Source organism: Lynx rufus, unplaced genomic scaffold (assembly GCF_022079265.1).
Source record: "Lynx rufus isolate CCGP_SWC_20201006 ecotype Redwood Valley unplaced genomic scaffold, mLynRuf1.p SCAF_17, whole genome shotgun sequence".
Classification (NCBI taxonomy): Eukaryota; Metazoa; Chordata; class Mammalia; order Carnivora; family Felidae; genus Lynx; species Lynx rufus.
The window spans coordinates 37,566,852-37,587,849 of NW_025814831.1; the positions used below are offsets into that span (position 1 = coordinate 37,566,852).

At 42.0% G+C, this 20,998-nt stretch overlaps 1 protein-coding gene across 2 annotated transcripts in view; it reads right to left on the reverse strand.

Moving 5' to 3' along the window:
- The window catches only part of PPP1R36 (protein phosphatase 1 regulatory subunit 36), a 32,480-nt gene extending 13,995 nt beyond the window's left edge, over positions 1-18,485 (reverse strand). For both annotated transcript variants that reach the window (XM_047079525.1, XM_047079524.1), the window contains exons 1-6: positions 18,389-18,485; positions 17,505-17,569; positions 6,808-6,894; positions 5,945-6,042; positions 5,763-5,829; positions 3,176-3,274 (exon numbers count right to left, since the gene is read on the reverse strand). In XM_047079525.1, coding sequence (XP_046935481.1) covers positions 3,176-3,274; positions 5,763-5,829; positions 5,945-6,042; positions 6,808-6,894; positions 17,505-17,569; positions 18,389-18,463 — 491 coding nt within the window. In that variant the 5' untranslated portion in view covers positions 18,464-18,485. The remainder of the gene's footprint in view (positions 1-3,175; positions 3,275-5,762; positions 5,830-5,944; positions 6,043-6,807; positions 6,895-17,504; positions 17,570-18,388) is intronic.
- Positions 18,486-20,998: the final 2,513 nt, after the last annotated feature.

Here is a 20,998-nt window from a genome sequence, read left to right on the forward strand (position 1 = left end):
TCGGCTCAGGTCATGATCTCGCAGTTCGTGAGTTTGAGCCCTGCTAACAGCGCAGAGCCTACTTGGGATTCTCTCTCTCTCTCTCTCTCTCTCTCTCTCTCTGCCCCTTCCCCCCTGTTTGCTCTCTCTCAAATAAATAAACTTTAGAAAAATGAAAAACAAAAATAACATAATTTTGCCTTTGCTCAGAAGTCACAAATCCTAAGTGTAAACGGATAAACTCTGCATAAGAGAGCTTAGCTGACTGGTAGGGGGTGTGGACACACTGCACAGTGGCTTAGGCACAGGCCTGGGAGTTAGATCTGGGCTCCCATCTCAGCTCCACTACCAACGAGGCATGTCGTCTCCAGCCAGCCGCTTAACCTCTCTGAGCCTTGGCTTCTTCATCTGTAAAATGGGGAAAAGGCTCCTTCCTCTGGAATCGGGACTTTGAGTCGTCTAAACCCTCCAAAGGATGTCTTTGTAGCCCTTTCAGCTCTCCCCTCACAGGCTGAAGGCTTTCCTCCCACGTGGCAGCCTCTGGTTTAAAATAATATGCATTATCTCATGTAATCTGGATGATAACTCTGCAAAGTGGATACTACCATTATCCCTGTTATACCTCACTAGTTTGACCAAAATCAATTTTTTTCTTAAAGTTATTTAAGTCCAGATATTTCAATACAATCCATATTTCTACTATAGTAAGTAAACTAATTACTGGAGGCCTGAAAGTGAAAAGTTATTCTAATTATTTCAGAATCACACCATAGAAGCAATCTTTTTTTTTTTTTAATGTTTATTTATTTTTGAGGGAGAGAGAGCAGGGGAAAGGCAGAGAGGGAAGAAGACACAGAATCCAAAGCAGGTTCCAGACTGAGCTGTCAGCACAGAGCCTGATGCGAGGCTCAAACTCAAGATCTGTGAGATCATGACCTGAGGTGAAGTCAGACACTTAACTGACTGAGCCACCCAGGCACCCCATGGAACCAATCATTTTAAGACTTGGATTTTTCTGTCATTCTGTAACCGATTCCTTCTAAAAAAGTCTACCTTATACCACTGTACTCTAATATGTTTTAGTGTATTTTAAAAAAAACCCAAGAGACCTTATTTCTCTGTTAATCTATTTCTATCTTTTTTTTTTTTTTAATATTTATTCATTTTTGAGATAGAGAGAGACAGAGCATGAACGGGGGAGGGTCAGAGAGAGGGAGACACAGAATCTGAAACAGGCTCCAGGCTCTGAGCTGTCAGCACAGAGCCCGACGCGGGGCTTGAACTCACGGACTGCGAGATCATGACCTGAGCCGAAGTCGGCCGCTTAACCGACTGAGCCACCCAGGCGCCCCTCTGTTAATCTATTTCTAAAATGAAGAAATGAAACAAAGGTCTCTGCCAAAGCAGCAATAACTCTCAGAATTAGAAAACGCCATATAAAATAGAAGTGAATGTGCTGCCACAGTCTAATAAGTTCTTTTGGGGGGACGATAAGACCCCTCAAACCTTCCGAGCCTACAGCTAGCTGAGCCCTTTTGCTTGCCACCACAGAAACCCTTCGTGAGCTCTGGCCACTCTGCAGTGAAAGCAGCCTTGAAATAACACGGATGTGGTATATTTTGGTGGCTTTACTGGACCAGCAATGTCTGAATCATTTATTTGGTTTTTTACAAAACTGCTGTCCAGATATATTTATCTATCCATAAAATGGTTTTCAAACTGCTTGGTTGTACACAAGGATTTTGCATTTTAAAAACATTCCACAGCAACAAATTGATGACTCTAACAGCATTTCTAACAGCTAAATCATTGGGTTGATTCCACACATACTGGGGAGGGCAGCCTGGGCACTTGGAAAGTTCCACGGTTTGCAAAAGGTCACCAAGCCTGAGAGGCATTGTTCTGCTCTGGACTCTGAGTTCCCAGATTCTTGCCCCATACAGCTCTGAGCCACCTCTGCCTAAAGCAGTGAAATTCTTCCTACGTAGCCTAAGAAATCTTGTTTTCTTCTGTAATATGGAATATAATTTTGGTCATATCTATTAATTTTCTTAATTCTTAGTTTTTTTCATTGGATGCTTACAAAAGCCCTAGCAGGGCTTTTAAGCATAAAGCAGGTTTTAAGCATAAAAAGCATAAAACCAAATATCTGTATCTGCACTGTCCAACATGGTAGCCATGAGCCATGTGTGGCTACTAAGCACTAACTGTGGTTAATCTCAACTGAGGAAATAAGTGTCAGATTTCAAAGATTTACTACAAAAAAAAAAAAAAGCAAAGTATGTCATCAATAACTTCCTAACATTGACTACGTGTCTCAATGATATTTTTGAGTCACTGCATTAAATAAAATACATTATAAACTTAATTTCACCTTTATCTTTTTTAAGATTTTTTTATTTGTAAGTACTCTCTAAGTCCAACATGGGATTCAAACTCATGACACTGAGATCAAGAGTTGTATGCTCTACTGACTGAACCAGCCAGGCACCCCCGCCTTTATCTTTTATGTTTCTTAAATCTAGCTACTGAAAAAATTTTAAATTACATATGTGGCTCTCTTTATATTTCTACTGGGCAGTGCTGGTCTATACTATCTGGAATATTTTGTTGTTAGAATAACTATTTGAATTATTCAGTGAGCTTTAAAAACTAATGAACTCCTCCCATGTAAATATTTTAGCATACTCCAAAAATTAAAAAATTTCCATCATCTCTATTACTCAGCCATCAAAAAGAATGAAATCTTGCCTTTTGCAATGATGTGGATGGAGCCAGAGTGTATTATGCTAAGCGAAAGAAGACAGAGAAAGACAAATACTGTAAGATTTCACTCATATGTGGAATTTAAGAAACAAAACAGATGAACATACGGGGGAGGAAAGGAAAAATAAAATAAGAAAAACAGAGAGGGAGGCAAACCATAAGAGACTCTTAACTAAAGAGAACAAACCGAGGGTTGCTGGAAGGGAGGTGGGTGAGGGGATGGGCCAAACGGATAATAGGCATTAAGGAGGGCACCTGTGATGAGCACTGGGTGTTATACGTAAGTAATGAATCACTAAATTCTGCTCCTGAAACCAATACTACACTGTATGTTAACTAACTTGAATTTAAATAAAAGCTTGAAAGAAAAAAGTCAGTTTTATTACTGGCAATGATAAAACTTTACAGCGCACTGCAAAGTCCTACTTACACCATGCAGCTTTTGGGTTTCTTTTCCAGGGCTATTTTTTCCAAGTAATGAGATAAATAGTACAATAATGCCATGAGGAAATTGTCAAGATTCTTATTCCTATGGGGAGAGTTAGAAAGAAAGAAAGAAAGAAAGAAAGAAAGAAAGAAAGAAAGAAAGAAAGAAAGAAAGAAAGAAAGAAAGAAAGAAAGAAAGAAAGAAAGAAAGAAAGAGGGAGAGAAAGAAAGAGAAAGAAAGAAATGAATGCTGACATATTTCAAATATAAAACTTCTCATAAAAATACATGGGCACATGACATAAGAATAAATAGAAGTACATGTTATCATGCCTATTACACAACTAATTTACCATTTAAAATTCTATCTACCGGGGCGCCTGGGTGGCTCAGTCGGTTGAGCATCTGACTTCGGCTCAGGTCACGATCTCATGGTCCATGAGTTTGAGCCCCGCGTCGGGCTCTGTGCTGACAGCTCGGAACCTGGAGGCTGCTTTGGATTCTGTGTCTCCCTCTCTCTCTCTGACCCTCCCCCATTCATGCTCTGTCTCTCTCTGTCTCAAAAATAAATAAATATTTAAAAAAAAATTTTTTTTAAATAAATAAATAAATAAAATAAAATTCTATCTACTGAGGCACCTGGGTCCAACTCTTGATTTCAGCTCAGGTCATGGTCTCATGGTTCCTGAGATCGGATCCCAATCTGATCAGCAAGGAGCCTGCTTGGGATTCTCTCTCTCCCTCTTTCTCTCTGTCCCTCCCCTAGTTGCACAGTACACTCTTTCTCTCTCAAAAAAAACAAACAAAAAAAAAAACTTAAAAATTCTGTCTACTATACTATTGAAGATGTAAGAAATCGGATTTTTGTAACCAAAACTTTTTGGGAGGTCACACACTAAACTATAGTTTTGTTTATTAATTACTTTTCATTTTTAATAATTTTTTATTATACAAATAATATTTTCCCATTCTTTAAAAAATTTACACAAATGTGTAAAGTAAAAAGTCCTCTCCTCCCTTGCTACTATCCTACTTCCAAGTGGCAGCTGCTGCTAAGAGTGGCCTGAATCCTTTCTAAACTTTCCAAAGCATAGACAATTACATAGAAGGTCTTCCCCCACCAACACACCTACATACATACATACATACATACGCATGAATATATGCCTTAAATTTTTCTTTGGTAACAAAGAAGATAATGCTGTACACACAAGTCTTTGCAACTTGCTTTTGTCACTTACCTGCTTAGCATGGACCTCTTGATACTATGGATCGATTTTCCTCATTCTCTTGAACAGCTGGGTAAAATATTCTATAACTCACAATTTATTTAAATAGTCCTCTATTGATTGATATGTAGGTCTTTTAGAAATGTTATCAATACTGCTGCAGTAATTATCCTGATGGCCACATTTCTGAGTAACTTCCTTGGAGTGAAACTGCTAGGGCATAGTGTAGAGCATATTAAAGTTTCATGGTTTTGCTCGAGGAAAAGGTTGCATTGATTCACAATTTAATTTGTTTAAAAACTACTGTGGGATGCATGCAGCAAAGGCAGTCCTACAAGGAAAAATTAGAAGCCTTTGTCTTCTTTCTAAATACTCTTACAAGATTTTTGCTACTTTCTTTCTAGCAAGTGGAAATTCTTACTGACATTCTTTCTTCAACTATACCTTGACAACAGGATGAACGTGAGCACTGCAGATTTTTTTTTTCCACGACATTAATATGTCCCTGTCCTAGGGTGGGTTCTCCCAGAAACAGACTCTGAGACAAAGACGTGGGATGTGCGCACAGGAAACATCAGTTGTGGGGTAGGGAAGTGAGACAGGAAAGGGAAGGAAGCCCACAAAGGGGTGGTTAACAAGTTGGTTATCCCCATGGACAAATGTAGTTCAGTCCCGGCGGGGAAAACTTCTCAGAGTTATCTTGACGGATAAAAGTTAGGATCTTTTTCTACCAACACTCCCTCCTCGCACAGCACTGACCGAAGGAACACTGACTCCCTAGTGCTCCCAGCTTGCCCTGTCGTCGGGAGGAGTGTGCCCCTGCTGTGGAATAAAGCCTAAGGTGTTTGCCACAAACAGCCTTCACTAAACGTAAGGGAACCTGGGAGGGCTGCCAATCGCTGGGAACTTCTCACTGAGCACGCTCAAGTGCGGCACCCTGAGAAGCATCCTCCACCCACAGGCATAGGGAGACACAACGACTTCCGATTTCATTATCTGAGGAAACAGGCTTAGAAAGGTCAAGAAGCTTCACCCAGAGTCACATACCTAGTACTTGCTGGGGCTCCAAAAACGGAGAAAATGGGTCTTTAGTAAACGAGTATACCCTCTTACTATCTAAAAACATAATGTAGTCTCTATGGGACTCTTGACAACATGCTATCCATTCTCCTTGCCCTAGGGCTTTATTTTGGGCTGCTGTGACTTCTGGCCTCATCGTTTTGGTCTCAGTCTGAGGGGATGGCTTGCACAGAGCCAGTCCCACGCCCTTTCTCCAAAAACCAGATTTGTTCATCATTTATTAGGAGGAATTACTTTGAACTAAGGATAAAAGATATAAAACGTCTCATGAGCGCTACATACCTCATAAATGTTGTAAAGGAACAGATCCGCTGCATCTCATTATCTTGTAGTAAAAACAAAGCAACAACTGAAAGGAGCAAAGATGGACAAGTGAAAGAGGGACAGAGGGACAGAGGGACAGAGGGCTGCCTCAGAGGTTCACCCCCCATACGATATGTGTGGATGATGAACCAGCTACTCACATTTAGCATCATGGAGCGTCACGTTGCCCTGCTGACCTCGCTTCTCTAAGGCTTTAAGTGACTTATCGTCTCTTGAAGCAAGCTTTTTATCCGTCAACCTGTTTTGGAATGGAACAGCCTCTAGCAGTGACTTGAAAGATTTCAACTGTATGTAATTGATCCTGAGATGCATGAGGCTTTTACTATCAAGTAAGGAGAGCCTGAACGTCAAAACCCAAAAATGGGTTTGGTTTCATGTAGGAGAATTTTGGAATGCATTTTACTAAACATTATATTTACCATGCTAGGGTTAGGAGAAATGCACACTACCTGATAGAAAATGTAAATGCCAATTCCATCCAAAACAGATCATTTAGATCATCTATTAAGATCATGTATTTATGGTGCAACTACCATATTCAGATTAAAAAAAAAAAAGTATAGGGGTGCCTGTGTGGCTCAGTCAGTTGAGTGTCTGACTATTGGTGGGGGCCCAAGTCATGATCTCAGGGTCATGGGATTGAGCCCTGTGTTGGGCTCCACACTGGGCATGACGCCTGTTTGAGATTCTCTCCTTCTCTCCCTCTGCCTCTCCCCTGCTCACTCCTATGCACACTCTTTCTCTAAAATAAAGTAAAAAAAAAATTGTTTAAGTATAAAATGTTGAAAATTTGCTAAGAGCCAAATTATCACCGGGATACATTTACAGGGGCTGGTATAACTCCTCCCACAATTGTCAAATAGCGCATGTTCTTTCCTTAATGGGTATCTGCATTTCAACCTCAGATAATGGGAATGACATTTTCTTAGAGTTTGTAAACACTTGAGTCATTCTGCTAAGAGGTGCTATCAGCAGCACTGCCACAGTTGGGAAGTGAAGGTACCTGTCTGAAGCCGGACCATCAATTTCAGCAAAGTGTATTGCTTTGCCTTTCTTTCCTTTTTCCTTGAGTTCTACTGCAGGTGTAAAACTGTAATAGAAATGAGAAAATTAGGAACCGAACCTTCCCATGAAGACTGATGCTATCACAACAGTAACTCATGGCATCTCAGGACAGGCATATGTCATGAGTGGAGTGTGAGGAGAATCTCAGGCACAGAGGTCCTCAATTCGTGTATTTACATATGGAACAACCATCTAGAAAAAAAGATGAACATTTCAGACTTTATATTCAGCCTCTACGTATCAGCAGCCTCCAGAATACCACCATACACAAAACATTTCACTCTGAAGATGTTGTAGTAACTTCACAAGCAAACAGAAAGCTCACAGTAAGTTTGGAAAGATGTTTTTATTTATTGAGCACTTGTGCACCAAGTGCTTTTAGGCACAATCTTACTCAGTCCTCACAGCAACTCTATGATTATTAGTATGATTACTCTAATATTACTCGTACAGCCATTTTTACACATGAGAAAAACTGAAGCTCAGAAAGAGATAAGTAGCTTGACCAAGATCACTTAGCATGTGTCAGAGCCTGGATTGGGGCCCAGGATCTCTAGCCTCAGAGCCATGTGCTTACCTACAAGGCAATCCGGCCTCCCGAGCAGCATCTCAGTTGTCACTGCTGTGGACTCTTGTAAGGGCCTTGACTATCTCTTGGGAGGTATCGGGACCCTTTACTTAACTCAGGGTGTCTTAAACTCTATAATTGTACAAACATTTACTAAGCAGTAATGGGGCTAACAAGGGACCACGACGGAGCAACAAACATATACTATGAGGCCACACTCCGTCACACACTGATCTGACATTGAAAAGAAAATGGTGGGGCGCCTGGGTGGCTCAGTCAGTTGATCGTCTGACTTCGGCTCAGGTCATGATCTCGTGGTCTGTGAGTTCGAGCCTCGCGTCGGGCTCTGTGCTGACAGCTCGGAGCCTGGAGCCTGCTTGGGATTGTGTCTCCCTCTCTCTCTGCCCCTCGCCTGCTCATGCTGTGTCAAAAATAAATAAACATTTTTTAAAAATTTATTTAAAAAAAAAATTTTTTTTAACGTTTATTTATTTTTGAGACAGAGAGAGACACAGCATGAACAGAGGAGGGGCAGAGAGAGAGGGAGACACAGAATCTGAAACAGGCTCCAGGCTCTGAGCTGTCAGCACAGAGCCCGACGCGGGGCTCGAACCCACGGACCGTGAGATCATGACCTGAGCCGAAGTCAGACACTTAACCGACCAAGCCACCCAGGCGCCCCAAAAAATTTATTTTTAAAAAGAAAAGAAAATGGTGCCTGTTAGAGTCAATGCACAGACCCTTAGGCATATCAGCAAATGCTGAATAGAAAAACCCAGAAAAACATTTAAAAAATTTTTTTAATGTTTATTTATTTTTGACAGAGAGAGAGAGAGAGAGAGAGAGAGACAGAGCATGAGTAGGGGAGGGGGACAGAGAGAGGCAGACACAGAATCCGAAGCAGGCTCCAGGCTCCCAACTATCAGCACAGAGCCCAATGCGGGCTCGAACTCACAAACTCCGAGATCATGACCTGAGCCAAAGTCGGATGCTCAACTGGCTGAGCTACCCAGGTGCCACCCCCCTCCCCACCCAGAAAAACATTTTGTAGACCAGCAGGATGTGGTTCCTGCCTTATAGAGCGTGCATTTTCTCAGAGAATTGTGGGGTCTACCAAATACACTGGTTTGGAAACCCACCGTGGATTACGATTTTTATTTTTCCGCCTGAAACAATGCCACAATAACACAACCCAGAAGCCTAATCTCTGCCCACAGTTTCTTGTCTTTCTGCTTACGTGTAGGTGTAGTAATAGAAGCACATTCCCCCAGACTTTACTCATTCTCTAAAGATGGATATCAATCATATATATTTTCTTTATCTCCCTGTCGACACAACAGTTTTGTGTGTGTTTTTTAACACTTGGGTGTTTTTGTTTTGTTTTTTGACGCAACAGTTATAAAACAACTTCATCTGAAAATTTTCTGGGATTGATGTTACTCACAAAGTAATTATTTTACAGAAATACCTCTCCATGGGAATAATAAAGTTAATCTGTTTGACTCTGTCTTCTTCCCGGAGTTTCTGCCAACCTCCTAGCAGTGTTCAGGTTGTAGAAGAGGTTAGTTCCTAAAAGCATATACATCGTGTCCCCGCAAGGGAATGATTCTTTGCATTTTTCAACTTTTTTTTTTTTTAAAGATAATTGGCACCAGGGGCACCTGGGTGGCACAGTTGGTTAAGTGTCAGACTCTAGGTTTCGGCTCAGGTCATGATTTCACAGGTTCGTGAGTTCAAGCCCCATGTCAGGCTCTGTGCTGGCAGCATGGAGTCTGCTTGTGATTCTCTCTCTCCCTCTGTCTCTGCTCCTCCCCCACTTACACTGTGACTCTCTCAAAATAAATAAATAAATAAACTTAAAAAAAAAAGACAATTGGTACTGAGTTGGTCAGTGGACGATTTCTAAGGTTTTCATTATTTCTGGTGCTCCTCGTCTCCAAGGATTGGGTATGCTGGGAAGGTATGCTGAACCACTGAGGGCGTGGGTGGGTAAAAAGAAATGGAAGAATAGCAAATGTTGATGGTGGCTACTGCCAAAAAGAGACAGGGGATCAGAATGGGGCAGAGAGGTGAAATGGTGATGAAGAGATCTACCTTCCAATCTGTATACTTCCACATTGAGTTTTTAAACAAGAACATATTGGGGCGCCTGGGTGGCGCAGTCGGTTAAGCGTCCGACTTCAGCCAGGTCACGATCTCGCGGTCCGTGAGTTCGAGCCCCGCGTCGGGCTCTGGGCTGATGGCTCAGAGCCTGGAGCCTGTTTCCGATTCTGTGTCTCCCCCTCTCTCTGCCCCTCCCCCGTTCATGCTCTGTCTCTCTCTGTCCCAAAAATAAATAAACGTTGAAAAAAAAAAAAATTTAAACAAGAACATATTGACTTATTACCTGCATAACTAAGAAAAAGTTGATAGAGGCACATATAAAGAAACACTATATGGTTGATATGTTACATTGACAGACCATTTAGATAGTCTTTAACAAAATAATCAAATCCCCCAAATATCCTGACATTTTCTAATGGCTCCTTGAAGCCGTTTCTCCTTGCTAGATGCCTTGTGCAGATTAGTACCTCCTTCTTTCATATAACCATCCTAAACAAGGACACAAAGTTTTTTCACATTTTTCCTTGGATCATCACATGGTTTTAGCCACTTACAAGCCATTGGCTGTTAACTTTCCTACCCCACGCTAAGGAAGTCACAGGTCACCAGCCCTCCCAGGGTTTCTCTTCTCTAGAAGAGAGGATAGATATACCCAATAAAACTGCTGTCTCCTGCCTTTTTCTCAGTCTTATCCCTATAATTCAAAGTGTCCTGCCCTATTTGCCTGAGATGATTTGAGATGAGAGCACCTTAAAATAAGACACTGAGTGCCTATCCTTAGCCAATAGTCTGACATGTACTGCTAAACCTCTAGTCCTTATTCTCTGACCTTCGGACATGCCTTCCCTACTTCACACTTGCCTGAGTGGTATTTCACTTGACTGAAGTCATTCTCTACCTCAGCTAGTGAGAAGGATTTCTCTCTGTTGAGGGCCCTGCTGTAGCTCTACAGGCAGCCTACGCTCACAGTGCATTTGAAATCACTAGGAAGTGTCACTAGTAGTAACTAAAAGCTGTCCTTTGAATTGTACCTCTGATTGGCTGCCAAACAGCAGTCTGAGCTCGTTCTGTGCCCTCCCGCGGTCTCCACCTGGCAACCCAGTTAGAATCTGCGCCTTTCTCAGACCACATTTTGTTACATTTCTAATATTACAACATAATCATGTCATTTCCCTTTGCCCTGAAATAAGTGAGGAAAAAAAAATCTTATTTTCCCCTAGAACCCACCACTAAAATGCAGAGAGTTGGACCACTCTTGGCTTCCACACAAATTAGAGCTCCTCAGTTGGTTATTAGACTCTTCTCTCAGGCCATTATGAAAGATGAGAGAAGTTCAGGGCTTCTGGAGGTATAGTTTCCTCAGCTGTATGTCCTCAGGGGAGTCAATGACCTTGGCAAAGACTCATGCAAGCAAGCTGCTGGTTCTCTCCCAGCTATGAGTAGAAGGGGTAGGACTGCTGACACTACGTCAGGGAGAAGCTTGCCTCATGGGACAACCCAGAGATGGCCTGTGAAGAAAGTTATTCCCTCTTTAAGAAATAAGCAATGAGGGGCGCCTGGGTGGCGCAGTCGGTTAAGCGTCCGACTTCAGCCAGGTCACGATCTCGCAGTCCGTGAGTTCGAGCCCCGCGTCAGGCTCTGGGCTGATGGCTCAGAGCCTGGAGCCTGCTTCATATTCTGTGTCTCCCTCTCTCTCTGCCCCTCCCCCCGTTCATGCTCTGTCTCTCTCTGTCCCCAAAATAAATAAACGTTGAAAAAAAAAAAAAATTTTAAAAAAAAAAAAAAAAAAAAAAAAAAAGAAATAAGCAATGAGGGGCACCTGGGTGGCTCAGTCGGTTGAGCAGCCGACTTCGGCTCAGGTCACGATCTCGCAGTCCGTGAGTTCGAGCCCCGCGTCGGGCTCTGTGCTGACAGCTCAGAGCCTGGAGCCTGTTTCAGATTCTGTGTCTCCCTCTCTCTGACCCTCCCCTGTTCATGCTCTGTCTCTCTCTGTCTCAAAAATAAATAAACGTTAAAAAAAATATTAAAAAAAGAAATAAGCAATGGGCATGCATGCTGATGAGTTATGCAATACCCTCATTTACTCCTCACAAGGCATTATGATTTCATTTTATAGACAAGGGAACCGATAATTAGCGAGGCTAAGTAACCTGACAAATGATAATCACCTAGCAACTGGGAGAGCTAGGATTTGAACCCAAGTCTTCCTGCAAACCACTCTTTGAGGTCTCTTCCTTAACTGCCTATTAAGAAATAATGCCTAGAGCACCTGGGTGGCTCAGTCAGTTGAGCATCCCTCTCTTGATTTCAGCTCAAGTCATGATTCCAGAGCTGTGGGATCAAGTCCTGCTTAAGATTTCCTTCTCTCTCCCTCTACCACCCCCACCCCTACGCGTGCATTTGCGCGCTCTCTCTCAAAAAAAAAAAAAAAAAAAAAAAGAAAGAATGACCATCCTTTCCCTACCCATTACTGTGCGTCCATTTCTTGTGTGGAGGTTATGGATATCCTGTTTTATTCTGATACAGTTATCCCTCTCGGGGTATTGCCAGTGACAGAGAGAGCAAGGTCTTCTCTGAAGGGTAAGATTTCCAATGCCACAGGAGGAAGTCAAACTTTCACTCTTCACAGATGACATGATACTCTATATGGAAAAACCCAAAAGATTCCACCAAAAACTATTAGTACTGATCCATGAATTCAGCAAAGTCCCAGGATATAAAATCAATACACAGAAATCAGTTGCATTCCTATACACCAATAATGAAGCAACAGAAAGAGAAATCAAGGAATCAATCCCATTTATAATTGCACCAAAAACCATAAAATACCTAGGAACAAACTTACCTAAAGAGGTGAAAAATCTATACATTGAAAACTATGGACAAAAAAAAAAAAAACCAAAAAACCACTATGGAAAGTTTATGAAAAAACTGAAGACAACACAAAAAAAAAAAAAAAAAAGAAAAAATATTCCATGCTCCTGGATTGGAAGAACAAATATTGTTAAAATGTCAATACTACCCAAAGCAATCTACATATTCAATGCAATCCCTATCAAAATAACACCAGCATTCTTCACAGAGCTAGAACAAACAATCCTAAATTTGTATGGAACCACAAAAGACCCTGAATAGCTAAAGCAATCCTGAAAAAGAAAACGAAAGCTGGAGGCATCATAATCCCGGACTTCAAGCTGTATTACAAAGCTGTAATCCTCAAGACAGGATGGTACTTGCACAAAAACAGACACTCAGATCAATGGAACAAAATAGAGAACCCAGAAATGGACCCACAAACATATGGCCAACTAACCTTTGACAAAGCAGGAAAGAATATCCAATGGAATAAAGACAGTCTCTTCCCCAAATGATGCTGGGAAAACTGGACAGCAACATACAGAAAAATGAACATGGACCACTTTCTTACACCATACACAAAAATAAACTCAAAATGGATGAAAGACCTAAACGTAAGACAGGAAGCCATCAAAATCCTAGAGGAGAAAGCAGGCAAAAACCTCTTTGACCTCAGCTGCAGCAACTTCTTACTCAACACATTTCCGTGTTGCTAGAGAAACCAAAGCAAAAATGAACTATTGGGACCTCATCAAAATAAAAAGCTTCCGCACAGAGAAGGAAACAATCAGCAAAAGTAAAAGGCAACCAACGGAATGGGAGAAGATATTTGCAAAGGACGTATCAGAAAAAGGGTTAGGATCCAAAATCTATAGAGAACTTATCAAACTCAACACCCAAAAAACAAATAATCTAGTGAAGAAATGGACAAAAGACATGAATAGACACTTCTCCAAAGACATCCAGATGGCCAACCGACATATGAAAAAATGCTCAACATCATTCATCATCAGGGAAATACAAATCAAAACCACAATGAGATATCACCTCACACCTGTCAGAATGGCTAACATTAACAACTCAGGCAACAACAGATGTTGGTGAGGATACGGAGAAAGAGGATCTCTTTTGCACAGCTGGTGGGAATGCAAGCTGGTGCAGCCACTCTGGAAAACAGTATGGTGGTTCCTCAAAAAATTAAAAATAGAACTACCTTACAACCCAGCAATTGCACTACTAGGTATTTATCCAAGGGATACAGGTGTGCTGTTTTGAAGGGACATATGCACCCCAACGTTTAGGGCAGCACTATCAACAATAGCCAAAGTATGGAAAGAGCCCAAATGTCCATTGGTGTATGAATGGATGAAGAAGATGTGGTGTGTGTGTGTGTGTGTGTGTGTGTGTGTGTGTGTGATGGAGTATTACTCAGCAATCAAAAAGAATGAACTCTTGCCATTTGCAACTATGTGGATGGAACTAGAGGGTATTATGCTAAGTGAAATCAGTCAGAGAAAGACAAATATCACATGATTTCACTCATATGAGGACTTTAAGATACAAAACAGATGAACATAAGGGAAGGGAAGCAAAAATAAAATGAAAACAGAGAGGGGGACAAGGCAAAAGAGACTCTTAAATATAGAGAACAGAGGGTTGCTGGAGGGGTTGTAGGAGGGGGGATAGGCTAAATGGGTAAGGAGCATTAAGGAAGACACTTGTTGGGATGAGCACTGGCTGTTATACCTAGGGGATGAATCACTGGAATCTACTCCTGAAATCCTTGTTGTATTATATGCTAACTAACTTGGATGTAAATTTAAAAATAAATTAATTAATTAATTAAAAAAAAAAAGATTTCCAGTGCCACTCATTCAGGAAAGAAGCCAGGAACTGAAAGGTTGAGAAGAGTAGATACCTGAATGCAAATTGAATATATGATGATATAAAGAAATTACCATTTCCATTTGTAAATGCATAAATAGTAAGGTTTATTTTTTAAGAGAATGCTTATTTTTTTTTTAATTTTTTTTTCAACGTTTATTTATTTTTGGGACAGAGAGAGACAGAGCATGAACGGGGGAGGGGCAGAGAGAGAGGGAGACACAGAATCGGAAACAGGCTCCAGGCTCTGAGCCATCAGCCCAGAGCCCGACGCGGGGCTCGAACTCACGGACCGCGAGATCGTGACCTGGCTGAAGTCGGACGCTTAACCGACTGCGCCACCCAGGCGCCCCAGAGAATGCTTATTTTTTGAGATAAAGACTGAGATATTTATAGATGAAATGATACGATGTCTGGAATTTGCTTAAAAATAATCAAGAGGTGGGGCGCCTGGGTGGCTCGGTCGGTTAAGTGTCCGACTTCGGCTCAGGTCATGATCTCACAGTCCGTGGGTTCGAGCCCCGCGTCAGGCTCTGTGCTGACCGCTCAGAGCCTGGAGCCTGTTTCAGATTCTGTGTCTCCCTCTCTCTGTGACCCTCCCCCGTTCATGCTCTGTCTCTCTCTGTCTCAAAAATAAATAAACGTTAAAAAAAAATTTTTTTTTAAATAAATAATCAAGAGGTGGAGTAGATGGGTGTGGATGATATGAAGTGGATCTTAATTTGGTGACTGTTCATGCTGCATCATGGGAATGTTGGAGTTCATTATACCCTTCTCCCATTTTTGTATATCCTTGAAATCTTCCATTACAAAAAGTTTTTTGGGGGCACCTGGGTGGCTCAGTCGGTTGAGCGTGGGACTTCAGCTCAGGTCATGACCTCGCACCTCTTGAGTTTGAGCCCCACGTCGTGCTTTGTGCTGACAGCTCAGAGCCTGGAGCCTGCTTTGGGTCATGTGTCTCCATCTCTCTCTGCCCCCTGCCCCCCCACTCTTGCTCTGTCCTGCTCTCTTTCAAACATTTTAATAAACATTTATTTAACATTTTAATAAAAAGTTAAAAAACTTTTTTAGTGTTTATTTAGGTATTTTGAGAGAGAGACAGAGAGAGCAAGCAGTGAAGGGGCAGAGAGAGAGGGAGAGAGAATATCCCAAGCAGTCTCCATACTGTCAGAGCAGAGTGTGACAGGGGGCTCAAGCCCATGAACCACGAGATTAAAACCCGAGCCAAAATCAACAGTCAGATGCTTAACCAACTGGGCCACCCAGGCACCTCTCTTCCCATACAAAAAGTTTCAAATGTTACATTTACCTAAAAAAAACTTTAATAACGCTGTAAGAAAAAAAAACTAGCAAAATCAGACTTGCAAGGATTTTAGTTACCGGAGTTACCAGTCACACTGAAAATTGGTATGAAATATACTGCAAATCAATTTCATTTACAAAGAATGTCAGTAAGTAAAAAGTATGGTCCACCTTTCATCAAAAAAGAGAGGACTGAGATGGCCTTTAAATATACATGAAGATTGAGAAAAGAATATTTTGGCACTTAAAATTTCTACCCACATTATCTGGTGTTGTAACATGTATTTAACTTGTATTTTGACTCCATTATCGTGGCGGGCTAATCCCAAAGCTCTTTCTGTCCTTCTCACTGTCTATCTCACACTCACTGAGTGTGATATTTCGGGAGCTAGACAACAGAATTTTGTGACACTATTGCAGACAAAAAACTGAGATCACCACTTTGGAAATGACAAACTACTCAGCAATACCGAAACAAACATTCTATAAAATGTAAAATTTGATTTTTTAAATTATTGTTTAATTGCCATCAAATGTCATTTTACCTATGATGTAACTATAAACTACATCTGCTCAGCCTCTCCTGACCTCCAGCCCCATTTGTCCAACAGCCTAAGAGACATGTGCATGTGAACGTGTCATAGTAATCCCAGGCACATCACAGTTTTGTCTGTTATTCTGCATACAGGAGAAGGTCAATCGCAGCCACCCCATCACCCAAGAGAGACACTGGGAGTCAGCCTAAGCACCTCCTCTCCCTCTCCCTTCACATCTTATCCATTCTATCCAAAATCCTGTCAGTTCCACCTCTTAAGTATTTCTTAGTCCTGTACCCTTCTCTCTATTCCTCCTAACGTGGACTTCGTGCTGACTCATGGTTTCATACCTGAGCAGCTATCTGTAAACCTCCCACAGCTAGCTTTTAAACTGGTCCCCTGCCTCTAGCCTTCCTCTACTTGAATCTAGTTGGTGTACTGAAATATTCAATAAACATCTGGTGAGGGCCTACTCTGTGAAGTTCTACAGACAGCTCCTTCAAGGGACACAAAGATGAAGAAGACAGTTCCTGCCACTGAGGGGCTTATAGTCTAAAGGAGGGAGACACTGTCTATGGCGGGAAGGGCTCTGGCATCAGACAAACTGTGGTTCAAAATGTCAGTTTTGCTACTTACTGGCTGTAGGACTTTGGTTCGATTGCTCAGTCTCCTGAGCCTTATTTCTTCACCTCTAAAATGGAGATAATAATAATGCTCACTTTCCATGGCTGTTTAAGAATCAGAAAACATGCAAATGTCGGGCACATAATAGGCACACAGCACGGCAGACAGTGGCTAGTATTATTAGTTTAGTGATGCACTTAATAGAGTCAGTATTTTCTCAATGGAGATTAAAACCAGTTTTTTCTAATTTAATAATTTTACCTTGTAGAATTGGCTGTCTATTGCGCAGCAAGTATAATACGGTCCCATTAATGTACAATTACATTTCTATAACTCAAAGAGGCAATTTTATAAAGCAGTTAAGAGTATGTACCCTGAGCCAAACAGACCTAGATTTCAATCATCTTAGTCACCTGTGAGCTGTGTGATTTGGCCAAGTCACTTAGTTTTCCTCGAATTGCTTAACCCTTTGGCTTCAGTTTCTTCATCTGTAAAACTGGATGAACATGCAGCTTTTTGAAACGGTTGGCAAACTGATTAGCACAGTGTCTGGTCCATAGGAAGCAGCTGATAAATGTTATCAGAAAATGATATCTGGACGGCTGCTCACCAAAATGGTTTTCTCTAGATGGTTGGATTTCAGCAGGTATTTATTTTGCTCATTATATTCTTCTGTATTGCTTGAATTTTTTTTTTTTTTTTTTTTACTCTGGGCACATGCAATTTTTATAAAAGCTACAATAAAGTTTTAATAAAATTTACCTTCTGAATTCAAGAGTTCTGGTTTCATCTTTCCAGTACCACATCCCTAATCGTAATCCCAATTGCTGTAAAATGAAATGATTGCAGCAAATATAATTAAAAACTCAATTTACAATACACATGGCATAATGAGCTTTTAACAATTCCCACTAGCCGCTCTTTATTCAATAAAGATGTAGTATCTTCAAGTGTTGTGGGGTTGGTTTGTTTTTATCTTGAAGCCAGGATTTTACCCATCTTGTTTTCAGATGTAGTTTCGGTAGAAAAGAAGGAAGAGAGAAATAAGGGAAAGAGGAGGAAAAGGAAGGGAAGGAAGGAAACTTCACTTAGCCTGCACTACTGTCTCAAGGCTCATCATAGCAACTGACCGATGAACTGCGACTCAGACCACAATAAACTGATACCCAGGGCAGCCTCAACAGAGGAGTTAAGACACTAATAACAGGCAGGGGAGCCTGCTCGAACCGACCCCGCCCAGAGGAAGTAGGCAAAGAACCAGCTTACTTTTTCAGTAGTGGTAGCTTCCAACCCACCAGCCTTTTCTTCCCGCGGATCGCACCCCCCGCCACCCCCCCCCCCAGCAGGACAGCTTCCTGCGCAGGAAGGCTATTTCTTTTGCAACCAACAAATTAGAGGTGGTGAGGTGGAACTTTCATAAACATCTAAATATCCCGGTGAGGAGCCAGGATTCAATTCTGCCCTTTGGCCGAGTACACCTCCATAGTTTGGGTTTCGTAGGCACAGCTGCCCACATCTCTGAGTGCCGCTCGGCCGGAGCTGAGTCGGGGTGGAGGGCGCCCCGGGAGCTGTGGGCCGGGAGGAGGCGGCAGGGCCGGCCTGCCCCTGCCTCGGGAGTGGGGGCGACCAAGGAAGGCTGCGCTTACCTCTGGCGAGGAAGCCCCCTGTCCCTCTGTCCGCTTCCTCCGGGAATAAAGCTCCGGCACCGTCACCTGATGCATGGCCTCTCCCAGCCAGCCCCTCACTGTCGCCCAGGCAACTGCGCGCTCGCGCTGGGCAACCGTGGCCGCAGGGCGGAGGGCGGAGGGGGGCGGGGACCCTGCTTCCGCCGCGGGCTCAGCGGACGCAGCGGGCGGGTAGAGGGGCCGCGGCACTGCGAGGCTGCGCACGCCTTGCGGGAGGCGCCTCCGCCCGGTCCGGCCCTCGCGGGGCTCCGTCTACTTTCTACCTTTGCCGTGGCGCCTTTTTGGCGTATCCGTGGTGTAGCTGCCCCGGGGTTATTTCTGCAGGGGTCGATTCTACCTGGCCTTCCAGCTGTGAGGCAAAGCACTGAATTGTCTTCGTTCGTAATTGGAATACCAAGATCCAGTTTCATAGGGAAGATCCCTTTGTCCCGATTTACTAGCACTAAATTTACAGGTTGGGATTAAGTCGATGGGGGTGTGGGGGAGGTTCAGGGAAGGATGGTGGAAATCAAGTTTCTTAACTTGGTTCTACTGCATAACTAGATGTGTTGACCCAGGGCAAGGCAACTCTGAACCTCTGTCCGAAGATACCCAAATCAGGAATTAGGATTTTTAAGGAGGAATGTGTATAAGGCACCGCCCTTCCGAACTCAAAATTAGTGTTGCTCTAAGAAAACTTGCTTTGTGTCCATGAGTATTCAATAACATTTTTACGTGTCTGCTTTTCACTTTTCAAATCATGTGTCTTCTAATTCCTTCTTGCAACCGAGTAGATACGCAGACGTTGGTATTTTTTTTTCCCCTTCCAACACTGATGTAAGCAATGCTAGATATCACTACATTATTGAGAATGCCTAATATATTCTGCCTTTGTTTTATCCCCGTAGCCTAATACGGTTAAGAGCTCCTCAGTAAATAGTTGGTAACTTTACTCCCATAAATTTAAAACGTATGGCAGTAGCCATCCCACTGCTTCCCCTTACCTCGCCCTCCCAGTCTACTTGATAACACATAATCACTGGTTCCAGTGGTATAAAACTGTAATCAGCTAGATTCATGTTCCACTCCAGTCCACTGCTGTTCAGATTATATGGAAACCCACCTATCCACTGGCAGTGGGGCTTTGAGGCTGTGGCCTCAGGACTGGTTGAATGGCTCACTTGAAATAGGAGTAAGAAAATCCCAGTCACCAAGAGTTTTTCATCTAACAATGTATATCACTTGGGGTGGGGAGGACAGGGAGAAATGAGCTGAAGCTCCACAGAAGTCTGAGAAACACCAAGGACTCTGGGTAGAATCCATTCACCTCACAACCATTATCAGGAAGCCCACACTTCAACCTCTTCAGTTTATCCCAGTGAATGAAGAAATGCAAACGGAAAACCAAAGACCTTTTATACTTCACTATAGATTAACTTCAAGCTATCTAATGTACAAAATTAAGGTAAAAAATAAGAGTTGAGAACTCCAATGATCTACATAAAAGGAACATGACAAAAAGTTTTCCCTTTAAAAAAACAATTCATGATGTTATAAAGTAGGGATAAAGGTACTATTCTAAATATTTAACAGGTTCAAGTGTCCTGTGAGGGAAATTGTTTTGTTTTGTTTGCCTAATGAAGAGAAACTTCTCAAGGTCATGTAACTAAGAGCATGTAAGATAGAACTAAATTGCTGATCACAGATTTTAGGCCAAAGACATTAACTGAATATAATGTATGCTTATATATGAAAAAGTCATAATGGAGAGATTTTCAAAGTATTATAATTCTACCTTTAAAAACTAACATGTGAGGCGTGCCTGGATGGCTCAGTCAGTTGAGCAACAGACTCTTGATTTCAGCTCAGGTCTTGATCCTAGGGTCGTGGGATCGAGCCCCAATTTGGGCTCTGCACTGAGTATGGAGCCTGCTTAGGATTCTCCCTCTCTTCTTCTGCCCCTCTCCCTTCCTCTAAAAAAAAAAAAAAAAAAAAAAAAGATTTTTGGGACACCTGGGTGGCTCAGTTGGTTAAGCATCCAACTTCAGCTGAGGTCATGATCTCACAGTTTGTTTGAGCTCCGCCTTGGGCTCTGCACTGACAGCTCAGAGCCTGGAGACTGCTTCAGATTCTGTCTCTCTCTTTCTGCCCCTCTTCCACTTGTGCTCGCATGCTCGCTCTCAAAAATAAACATTAAATAAAAACTAACATGTAAGAAAATAGCAATTCCAGTATTTGAAGATCAACTCCATTTTTGGTTGCGTATTTCCTCAATCTTCAATTCACAAACAACCTAAACTGAAAGAGGAAAAGAACCTATGGCTTCTTAATTTGTTCTAAGGGAAAGACATTTCAACACTAAACATCACCCTATTAAATCTCAGAAATGCATATACCCTGAAGTATTCCGAGAGCTATCTCAAGAATAAATATTGGGCTCTTTTTCTAAGATCCATAATTTTTAAGGATTGTATCAACTTTTCTGTATCTAATTTTAATGCTTAAGGATAACTCTTCAAAACCGTTTTCTCATTTCTATTTAGACATTATACAGAAGCAACTGAATATTCCTTAACCTAACCTAAACTAGGT